At 45.6% G+C, this 11,818-nt stretch overlaps 2 protein-coding genes across 2 annotated transcripts; both read right to left on the reverse strand.

The window, feature by feature from the left end:
• Positions 1–3,571: 3,571 nt before the first annotated feature.
• Positions 3,572–6,522, reverse strand: LOC124694777. The gene is made up of 3 exons (XM_047227727.1): positions 6,024–6,522; positions 3,950–4,408; positions 3,572–3,579 (listed from the first exon to the last, which is right to left on the reverse strand). Exons 1-3 carry the CDS (start codon positions 6,520–6,522, stop codon positions 3,572–3,574), a joined length of 966 nt encoding a protein of 321 aa, XP_047083683.1.
• A 3-nt stretch (positions 6,523–6,525) lies between these two features.
• On the reverse strand, positions 6,526–10,920 carry LOC124694778 (the record flags this gene model as incomplete). The annotated part of the gene is made up of 3 exons (XM_047227728.1): positions 10,702–10,920; positions 9,925–10,011; positions 6,526–7,305 (listed from the first exon to the last, which is right to left on the reverse strand). Coding segments are annotated over exons 1-3 (1,086 nt in total), but the record flags the coding sequence as incomplete, so codon positions are not given.
• Positions 10,921–11,818: the final 898 nt, after the last annotated feature.

The following is an 11,818-nucleotide window of genomic DNA, read 5'->3' on the forward strand; positions in this document are numbered from 1 at the left end:
ATTCTTACATGTTTACCTATTGCACTTGTTATATTACTTTGTGTTGACAATTATCCATGAGATATACATGTTGAAGTTGAAAGCAACCACTGAAACTTATATCTTCCTTTGTGTTGCTTCAATGCCTTTACTTTGAACTTATTGCTTATGAGTTAACTGTTATGCAAGACTTATTGATGCTTGTCTTGAAAGTACTATTCATGAAAAGTCTTTGCTATATGATTCATTTGTTTACTCATTATCTTCATCTTGCTTCGAATCGCTGCATTCATCTCATGTGCTTTACAATAGTATTGATCAAGATTATGATAGCATGTCACTTCAGAAATTATCTTTGTTATCGTTTACCTACTCGAGGGCGAGTAGGAACTAAGCTTGGGGATGCTTGATACGTCCCAAACGTATCTATAATTTCTTATGTTCCATGCTATTTTTATGATGATACTCACATGTTTTATACACATTATATGTCATTATTATGCATTTTCCGGCACTAACCTATTGACAAGATACCGAAGAGCCGCTTGTTGTTTTCTCGCTGTTTTTGGTTTCAGAAATCCTAGTAAGGAAATATTCTCGGAATTGGACGAAATCAACGCCCGGGGTCCTATTTTCACACGAAGCTTCCGGAAGACCGAAGAGGATAAGAAGTGGGGCCACGAGGCGGCCACACGCTAGGGCGGTGCGGCCCAGCCCGCGGCCGCGCCGGCCTATTGTGTGGGTCCCTCGTGACGCCCCCGACCTACCCTTCCGCCTACTTAAAGCCTTCGTCGCGAAACCCCGATGCACCGAGAGCCACGATACGGAAAACCTTCCGGAGATGCAGCCGCCGCCAATCCCATCTCGGGGGATTCGAGGAGATCGCCTCCGGCACCCCGCCGGAGAGGGGAATCATCTCCCGGAGGACTCTTCATCGCCATGATCGCCTCCGGATTGATGTGTGAGTAGTTCACCCCTGGACCATGGGTCCATAGCAGTAGCTAGATGGTCGTCTTCTCCTAATTGTGCTATCATGCTCGATCTTGTGAGCTGCCTATCATGATCAAGATCGTTTCTTTGTAATCCTACATGTTGTGTTTGTTGGGATCCGATGGATATTGAATACTATGTCAAGTTGATTATCAATCTATCATATATGTTGTTTATGTTCTTGCATGCTCTCCGTTGCTAGTAGAGGCTCTGGCCATGTTGATACTTGTGACTCCAAGAGGGAGTATTTATGCTCGATAGTGGGTTCATGCCTCCATTAAATCTGGGACGATGTGACGTAAAGTTCTAAGGTTGTGGATGTGCTCGTTGCCACTAGGGATAAAACATCGATGCTTTGTCTAAGGATATTTGTGTTGATTACATTACGCACCATACTTAATGCAATTATCCGTTGCTTGCAACTTAATACCGGAAGGGGTTCGGATGATAACCCGAAAGTGGACTTTTTAGGCATAGATGCATGTCGGATGGCGGTCTATGTACTTTGTCGTAATGCCCCGATTAAATCTCATAGTACTCATCATGATATTTGTATGTGCATTGTTATGCCTTCTTTATTTGTCAATTGCCCAACTGTAATTTGTTCACCCAACATGCTATTTATCTTATGGGAGAGACACCGCTAGTGAACTCGTGGACCCCGGTCTATTCTTTACATCTGAAATACAATCTATCGCAATACTTGTTCTTTACTGTTCTTCGCAAACAATCATCTTCCACACAATACGGTTAATCCTTTGTTCACAAGCAAGCCGGTGAGATTGACAACCTCCACCGTTATGTTGGGGCAAAGTACTTTGGTTGTGTTGTGCGAGGTTCCACGTTGGCGCCGGAATCACCGGTGTTGCGCCGCACTACACTTCGCCGCCATCAACCTTCAACGTGCTTCTTGGCTCCTCCTGGTTCGATAAACCTTGGTTTCTTTCTGAGGGAAAACTTGCTACTGTCTGCATCACACCTTCCTCTTGGGGTTCCCAACGGACGTGTGTCAACTGCACGCATCAAGGTGCCACGGAGGGCCAGTCGTCATACGAGAAAGTTGTGAGAGAGATGGTTGGGGCTTCTAATCATCATCCTCAGCTGGGACACAAACACCTAGCGCACATAATTGTCGTCGAACACACTATGAAAGTGTCTGTTCCTATTGCGCATGTGTTTATCATGGATGATCTTGTCTCAGTAGCAGCAACACACTATTATTATTATGCTAGTAGGTACTGATAGTGTGTTGTCTCAGAACTATTATTATTCTCATGGATGATCTTGTCTCAGTACCAACAGAATATAAAACACATAGGAACATACAAATGGGAAAAAAATGAAGCACAGCAACTGAAAATGAATACAAAACACAGTGAGTGCCTTGCTTCTGCACTCTTTCAGTCCTGTCACGGTACCAAACTACAAATGACCACTTGTTCATTGACAATTAGTTCGACATGACACCCATAGGAACATACATGCCACGGTGATCAAATGAGAGACATTTATTTGCTTTGTTTGAGTTTTTTCTGAACAACAACTCCCTGCCAATCGATATCGACGTGACATGACGCTTTAGCCATCTCAGCTACGCAAATGCACGCAACCTTATGTGTTGCCCATCTCGTGTTGCCAGGTGAAACAAAAATGCTCTACTGGTTTACAGACTTACAGTACACACAGTTCAGACAAACGAACTCAAATTTAGTCACATAGAACAGCAGCGCATCCGCCAAACTATCAACACAGACAGAGGTTCACTTCAAATTCTTCTTCCTGGACAGCAAAAGTAGACAGACCCATCAGGTTATATCGTTGTAGTACCAACAACTTGGTGTGAAGCTTCATCACCAGCTGGCAACCGCCCCCATGCTGCACCATAAGAGACAAGGCTTCATAAGATAATATGACCGAGTTCCGAATCATTCAACTTCTAGCTGTCCAAATCAACTGAGCAATAGGAAGCGCATCCATGTTGAGGTACAAAACAACAAAAACATCTCTTTCCATTTGGACTAGGTTTTCCTACCCAAAAGAAGGCTTCATGAGATGATATAGTGAGTTCGAAATAATTTTAGTTCTAGCAGTCCAAATCAACCAAGAAATGGCAGGAAGCATCCATGTCGGAGGGACACACCAACAAAAACATTTCTTCCATTTGGGTAAGTGGTTTAGTGCCTTAGTGGACTGCTTTAGGCGATACTATTAGCCTAGTACTATCTCTTCAATGAAATGAAACGCAAAAATCTTCTTTGCGTTTTCTCGAAAAAAAACTATAAGCCTAGTAATACTAGGGCCTGATCAGCAAAACTCCGACCGGGTACAACAAAACCTGATCGTCACAGTATATATGCTAGAGCAGCCAGTCAAACATATAGTGCGAGCTACATTAACACCATGAAGTTACCTGGTTAGCTGCCTAGTTAATATGCCTAAAGCAAACTCTACACTACTTTAACAAAAATCTAGCTTTCATCAAATACCAAAGACAATATAGCAGGAACATACCCAGCTATTCATGGATGCCTACAATTATCCAGGACTAGAGCATGGCTCAACATCTGAATAATATAAGGCTTAAATGATGGGGGCCTCGGGCCTACATCTCTGCATAAAATAGAAAAATAAAAGAAGAAAAAACGAGCAGACTTGAATCTATGTGTTGAGTAGCATATTGTATAGATATAGGTCCCCGTGTTTTCTCAGGGTTGTACCTGTAATTGTACATGTGTCCGCCTATATATATATATGAGCAGCTGGCCCTATTGGTGCTGTGCAATCTCCAATAACTCTTCTACACTATGCTTGATGGCCCTGCGTCGTGCCCATCTCCCAACTCTGTTGGGACTAGCCTCCACCGATAATAGGTAGAGTCTATGCTTGAGCACAGTCGCAAACAGCAGCATTCCATCGTCCACCCCCACAACGTCTGCATTGGGCCAACATGGTACACAGATCACCGATAGTTCTCGCTCACCCAGGTCATATTCAATGATTTTGAAGTCCTGCTTACAGAGGAAATAGACCTTATTTCCCACAACAGCACTGTGCCCTGTTGGCTTGATGACATCTTGTTGCTTAACGGAAATCATGTCGCTCCACTTGCCAGTCTCTGACGAGTAGACAGATGCGATGGTTAACCCGCGTTTCAAGTCGGAGCCCACAAAGGCCACTAGGAAAGGGCCGCCATGGCAGTCGAGGTGGTCACACCGGTCCTTGGCGCAGAGCACTGCGGCATTCCAGGATAAGCCCTCGTCCAATTCATACCAGTACTTCGACTCATTTGACCGTATGATGTCCGAGAACTTGTGGTCTGCTTGAATTTCCCACTCGCGGTTGGTGACGAGGTTGTAGATAGTGAAGTCCGCGTGCTCCTTGGGGGTGTAAAAGAGGCCGAGTCCATGCCAGGAGTCGAGAATGTGACAGTAGCTGCGGTCTTCAAATGCAAGCGGGCAGGAGGACGCGGTAGAGATGAAATGGGAGATTGAGTGATCTCCGTAGGGTAGGGTGGTTCACGGTGGGTGCTCTGTTTCTTAGCCACATTGTCTCTATTGTTAACATGTCAGACCCCACCAGATATTTATTACCGCACAAAGAGATTGTACATTGTAAACCCCAGAAAAGTGCATTTTCCAGACAATAGCATCCCCTCTATCCGCAAAATATACAAAACAAGTAATTTGTAGCAATTCATGCAACAAAACCATGACCTGATCATTAAAATGTCTCCTGAAAGAAGGGTAAAGAAAAGTCTCATGAAAGCCAGTTCGAATTGAGCGCGGTTCAGGTGAATAAGCCAGTTCTTGCCACAAGCCCTTCATTCCACTCCAGGTTGTTTTACTAAAGACATGATCACTACGAGAGAGTTCCACAAAAGAGCTGCCAAAACATATTAGCAACAGTATTCTTGTTATCGTTGGGCCAGACTGCCTGCAACATGTTGGTTCTCTGGACCATCACAGCTTGACCACAGGCGCAGGCTCATCACAAAAAAGCATGTTTGATGACTAATGGCCTGTCTCTTAGCCACATTGTCCCTACTGTAAACCTGTCAAACCGCCCTGAAATTTATTGCTGCACAGAGAGATTGTACATTGTAAACCCCATAAAAGTGCATTTCCAAACAATAGCATCCTCTCTATCAGCAAAATATATAGAACTAGCAATTTTCACCAATTCATGAAACAAAACCTTTGTATAAGGAGAAGCATACGAAAATGTTATTTCCAGTTGCTCGCAGTTCAGCCAAACGGACACAAAATCTTTGTACAAGGAGAAGCATACGAAAATCACATCCACCCAAACCAAACTGTCCAACACAATCAGAACCAAAAGACACCAAAGTTCACTTCACATTCTACCTGGGCAGCAAAAGTAACCAGATCCATCGGTCTTGACAGCATTTGATTGCATAGTCGTAGCACTAACACCAGCGCGTTAAGCTTACTCCAAGGTCGGCAACCGCCTTCATGCTGCACCGTAGTAAGACAATGCTTCATAAGATGATCTGATAAGTAGAAGAGGGGCACACTTTGCCCTAGAAAAGATGTCCAAATCAACTAAGCAATAACAGGAAGCATGCACATGACAACATGATTCAATCTGGAACTAGTACTAGAGTGTTGGGAAAGACAGCAATGAAATCATCTCTTTCGCTTGGGTAAGTGTTACTAGCCTGCATGGGACTAGGCTATTCTTATTCTACCCAAAACACCACAAGAAGGTTTGGATGCCGGATACCTCTTGCTTCACACCAAAGCTCTGATCACTTAACTACTTTAACTGTTGTTGACAATAGTAGGTCCTGATCAGCAAAGCTCTGACTAGGTTAAACTGTCTGTGAGGCCTAATTAGCAGAGCATATATATATACTAGAACAGCCAGCAAAACATACAGCACCACACAGTTACTGGGAACTATACATATATATCTGTTTATGCAGAAAAATGAAAATAAAAACTTTACATACTTATAGTCAAAGGCAGTCAATGGTGTGTTTAGCGTTCATGTTTCATATGCATATTTAAAAGCAGTACGATGCTAGATGGTACCTCTAGTGTAGAAGCTCATGTAGGGCATGACTTTTTCGCCAGATGTCTTTCTGTGTACCTTCTTGCTTTGGCCTGAATTGAGCTCAATTGTGTACAACCCGGCCTTGGTATCCAGAAAGATGGCACCAACACCTTCTGCAAAACCAACTACCGACACATCCAAGAGCGCGGGAGGCGGGAGCAACGGATCGAGCTCGATGACACTACGTCTTGCCCAGTTCTCAGCTCTGTTGGGGCCAGCCTCCATTGACCATAGGTAGAGTCTAGGCTCCAGAACATACGAAAATAGCAGCATGCCGTCCTCCACCCCCACGAGGGGAGCATACGGCAGGTGCTTATCCTCGTCTTCATCCGGCTGATCAAACACTGATATTATTTGCTCGCCGATGTTGTACTCCGCAATAATATCTTCATACTGGCATTGGAAATAGACCTTATCCCCCAGAACAGCAATGTGCCCCGACTTCATGATGGCATTCGGTTCCTCAATGGAGATCATATGGCCCCACTTCTGAGTCTCGGATGAGTAGACGGAAGCAAAGGTGTGTTCCTCGTCGGAGCCCACAAGAGCCACTCGGAAAGGGCCGCCATGGCAGTAGACGTGGTCACATTGGTCCTTGGCACAGAGCACCGCAGCGTTCCACTGCATGCCCTCGTCATCCTGGTCATGCTCATGCGAAATGATGTGGGAGCACTCGTCGCTGGCCTTGATTCTCCACCAGTCTTTGGTGACGGGGTCCCAGATAACGAAGTCCTCTCCGCTTTTAGAGGTGTGGAAGAGGACAAGGCCGTGCCGGGAGTCGAGGGCGCGCAGACGGCGGCGCTCGTGGCAGGCCGGCGGGCGGAAGGAGGTGGTGGGAACGAAGTACTGTTTGTTCCTCTCGTCTCTCCTCGTATGGATCGTGTTGTGGAGGAAGCCCAGCATGGGCGGCGTCCCGTGGAGCGTGCGGTACTCACGGGTGAAGACGACGTCGGATAGGATGCTTTGCCAGCGCGTGCAGACGGCGGCGGCGCGGACGAGGCTCTTGGGGTCGTCCGCCGGTATGAGCAGGAAGATATCTCGCATGACGTCGTCGACCAGCTCCGGCGGCGAGCCGGGGCTGCTTTGCGGCGGAGGCGGCAGGCACATGGCGAGCAGGATTCGGCCGGCGTCGCTGGAATTGGGGATTTGGTCGAGGGATTTGGGGGCGAGTTGGAAGTCGAGGAGGAGCGCCGCCGCGGCGTGGTGGAGTTTTGGAGTGATGAGCCAGTCGCCAACTATGGCCCACACGAATGGGCTGGGCTGGGCCGGGGAAACACATGCACATGCTTATTGTGTAAGGTTGCAAAGCGGACACCCCGCAAACCGTGTATAGGTATATCAAAAATCAAACATGTAATAATCTCAAATAAAATTCTACTAGGTTGAATTTTAGAATACCTGTATGCGGGCTCTTCCTTGCAACCCTATCAAATTGTGCTAGGAGCCACCGAAACACATGAAACTTGGTGAGGATTATAGATTGCCACAAAATGTATTACTCTATAGAGAAATTTTACTTTTTAAATCCCAGAAGATTGTGTATTAAAGAGGATAGCATCCACTTTTATCGGCAAACGTATTGAACATGAGCAATTTTCACCAATCAATGCCAGCAAACCATCAACCGATTATCGTGATTTCTCCCAACAGACAGTTTCACTTGCACAAAATTCAGACGGACGAACTGGAGTTCTACCGCAAACACAATTACAAAAAGTGTGCATCCGCCTTCACAAGACTAGCCGCCTCAAGTAAATAAACGTTTCTCCAGAATGACAGTTTTGAGTTGCACCCAACTCAGACGAACAAACTCAAGTTAATAGAACAAAAGCGGAATCAACATAATCTTACTACCACCACAAGCAGCATAGGAACACACCAAAGTTTGCTTCAAATTCTTCCTGGGCATCAGAAGTAAGGAGATCTACCCACAAAAAATAGGACGGTTATTTTACCTGCAAAAAAAAGTAAAGAGATCCCATCATTCTTAGAACCAACTACTGCGAATGAAGCTTACTCCAAGGTCAGCAACTGCCCCCATGCTGCACCATAACAACAGTAGTATTCTTGTTATTGCTGAGCCAGCGTTTAGCAACATGTTCATACTCTTTTGCAAAATTAATGTGAAATATTTTAGAAAAGTTCGGGCCAGCACAACTTGGCCACATAGCATTCAAAGAAGAAGTGGGACTTAGACTCACACTTGATACCTAAATCATGCTCCGTTTTCTTGAAAGTGAAGCCTATGCGATTATGAACATTGTATATGGTAAACCTCAGAAAAAATGCAGTTTCCAAACAAGAGCATCCACTCTATCAGCAAAGGATATAGAAGCGATTTGCATTGTGTCACAAAACCATCAACCGGTCCCGAAAGACAGTTTGAGTTCCACGAAACAGCTGCTTAAAAAAGCATATTGTCAACGGTATTCTTGTTATGGTTGCGCCAGCATTTAGCGGCATGTTCATAACCTGGAAACACCTCATAATAGTGTAAGCATAATGCACACAGAGATGGTACACTGTAACCCCAACATTTGCACCAATTAATGCCACCAAACCATCAACTGATCATTAAAGTTTCTGCTGACTGTAAGTTTGAGTTGCACACGGTGAGATGAACAGACTCAAGTTTTGGCACAAAGATAAGTAGAACAATAGCACATCCACCCTAACCAAACTGTCCAACACAAGCAGCAACAGAAGACACCGAAATTCATTCACATTCTATCTGGGAAGTAAAAATAATCAGATCCATCATCTTGACACCATTTGATTATATTGTTTTAGCACTAACGCCTGGGTGTGAAGCTTACTCCGAGGTCGACAACCGCCCCCATGCTGCACCATAACAAGACAACGCTTCATAAGATGATCTGATAAGTAGAAGATAATATTTCAATTGTAGATGCCCAAATCAACTAAGCAATAATAGGAACCATCCACATGAAAAGTTGAGAACATGATCTCGGTCTGAAACTACTACAGTATTGGAGACACAGCAACGAAATCATCCCTTTCCCTTGGGTAAGTGTTTAGTGGCCTGCATGGGAGTAGTTTATTCTTACTCTACCAAAAACACCACAAGGAGGTTTGGATACACGATACCTCTTGGCTCACACCAAAGCTCTGATCCCTTACTACTTTGCCACCTTCCCTTGACAATGGTAGGGCCTGATCAATAAAGCTCTAACTAGGTTGCCCTAATTCCTACCTGTGAGGGCTGATTTGCAACACATAAGCAGCCGGCAAAACATACATCATCACACAACTACAGGGAACTATATATATAATGGCTGTCTAGTTAGGCAGGGAAATGGAAAGAAAAACTCTACATACCTATCAACATAGTCAATTGTGTGTTTAGTGTTCATGACTTCATGTGTTACATAAACGTCTCAACAGAATCAAGCAGAAGAGGTGAAAGATTACTTTGTGCAAACCAGAACTGGTAAAAGATTCCCCTAAAGAAAATAGAACTGGTAAAAGATGCAAAAAAAAACTAGAAATTGTAGAAACAAATATAGTAGACATGGTAAAATATGATGGTTGGTAAACTAGAAATTTTAATACTCACGATAACCCATCAATTTCTCTAACTTCTTTGCTCCAAACAAAAAGAAACTAACTTATTCTCGAACATACTCGTATGTGTTAATGCGAATACAAGTCAACTTAGAAATCCAAATCAAACATTTCATTTCTAGCAATCCAAATCAAACAAGTAAAAGCTGGAAGCAGCTTCATCAAAACATTAGTTGATCTGGAACTACTTCCCCGGGCAAAGTACTTAGTGGCCTGCAAGGGATTAAATTACCTAGTTAAGCAAGAGGGGTTTGGTGCCCAAGGCCTCTTGGCTCACAACAAATCTCTGATTACCTGGTTCGCAAACTGCTCTGGCAATGCTAGGGCCTGATCAGCAAAGTTCACACTAGGTGAACCAACCAATAGGACTTGTTGGTTGATCTGTCAGGTTCGACAGTCATTTTCAGTTAACAGAGAAAAGTCAAAACTTAACGTTAAAGGGATGGGCCCACTGGACCAACGTCCAGGGCTTGATCTGTACGTGACCTGTTCTCGGATGTAACAAACGCACCCTGATCGGGGGTGCCAAAACCAACTCGATGGTTTTGGTCCCCTGTTGCGCTGTGCCATATAAAGGGGGGGAGTCTGGCAGAGATCGATACCCAAGTTAACGATCTAAACATCTGCTTCCCCACATCCCAAAACTCTACCGATCTAGAGTGGCCGAAGCAACGGGAAGACCGGAACCTCGCCGTGCTGTCCCGGGCAAGTGCAGGTGGCGCCCGGAGGGTATCAGGAGGATCTCCCGATCGTCATCGACCCCAAGTTCGTCATCAACACCGCCACACCAAGCCTGCCTCACGCAGGCGTCGATGGGATCGTCAGTGCCCAGTAATGCAACACATCTACTCTCTCTGTTTATGTTAACTAGGTGTTCTAGTTGCTACTTTTCGCGATCTTGTGCTGCAGCAGTCGTATTAGGTCTAACAATGGTATCAGATGCCTAGTACTGCAAGCACTAGAACCCTAGTGGTGATCTGAGATCACGTTTTTTGTATAAGGATCATGTTTTAGGCAGTTTATGTAGCGATCTCATGATGTTTTTAGCCCCTGTCGAGTTTGGAGACTCACCTTACGCCGCCGGGTCGTTGCCTCTCCCTTCGGGGCCCGCCGGAGCAGCGATAGCTCCGGCGAGGGCAAGGATCCCGCGCCGCCGCTCTCTCCCGACGGAGGAGCGCGGATGGACGCGCGGTAACGCGCGGAATGGCTGCCGGCCTCGCCGGTGAGCGCCCCCCTCGCAGACGGAAACGGCGCCAGTAGCCACGCTCGACGGAGGAGCGCGCCGGACATGGTCCGTCGCACGCTGCTCCGGCGAGCGCCGCCACCGCGCCGGCATGATGAAGGGCGCCTCGGGCCGCCGGGCGTGGCCGCCTCGCGCGCCTCCGGCCGCCGGGCGTGGATGCCTCGCGCGCCTCGCGCCGCTGGACTTGGCCGCGTCGGTGCGGCAAGGGGAGGGGGGCGGCGCCGCCGCCGGCGTCGTCTCTATCTCTCTATCGCGGAAATATCGGGGGGAGAAGAAGAAATGAACTAGGGTTTCGGCCGGCTTCGTAGGTTTTGTTCTGGCCGCGAGGGATCTCGGCCGTCCGATCGATCGGACGGTCCAGATTGCTGCGGGAAGGGGAAGCCGGGCCGGGGGTCCTTTTGGGCTCAATCTGAAGATGGGCTTCGACCCAGGTTGTCGACAGTCCATGAAGTCTTGGGCTGCTGAACGTTTTTCTGTCACTGTTTCTGTTTTTTTCAGTGCATATAAATGATTATTAAGTTGATGTTTTAATGTTTTTGCACTGTTTTGGACAGAAATTAAATTGTCTAAAATAATATGATCAGCAAACATGCTATTTTCTCTGGACAGAAATGAACCAACGAGATTTTTTGTTGAGAGTATTTAGTATGTTTTCAATGTTGAATTATCAAATTAAGCATCACATATGTTATTCCTTAAATGATTTAAAGTTGATGTTTATTTTGAGAATGTCATGACTGCAAAAATAATTCTGACCAACGTTGTATTATTTCTGCAAGTCAACTCCCTAATGTTGTTCTAATTCGTGTCATTACTGCCCAACGGTGTTTGACATAGAATAAGAATTTATGGCATGTTTGTTTTATATGCATGCAATTTTACTAATGAATGTCCATGTCAAATTTCAGCTTCCGCTGCGATGCGTTATGATGCTGTCGAGCAGTT

This window comes from Lolium rigidum, chromosome 3 (assembly GCF_022539505.1).
Source record: "Lolium rigidum isolate FL_2022 chromosome 3, APGP_CSIRO_Lrig_0.1, whole genome shotgun sequence".
Lineage (NCBI taxonomy): Eukaryota > Viridiplantae > Streptophyta > Magnoliopsida > Poales > Poaceae > Lolium > Lolium rigidum.

Coding starts and splice junctions, on each gene's coding strand:
- LOC124694777 (XM_047227727.1), bottom strand. CDS start 6,522: ATGATCTCCATTGAGGAACCGAATGCCATCATGAAGTCGGGGCACATT. Junction 4,409..6,023: donor CATGAGCTTCTACACTAGAG/GTACCATCTAGC, acceptor TTGCATTTGAAG/ACCGCAGCTACTGTCACATT.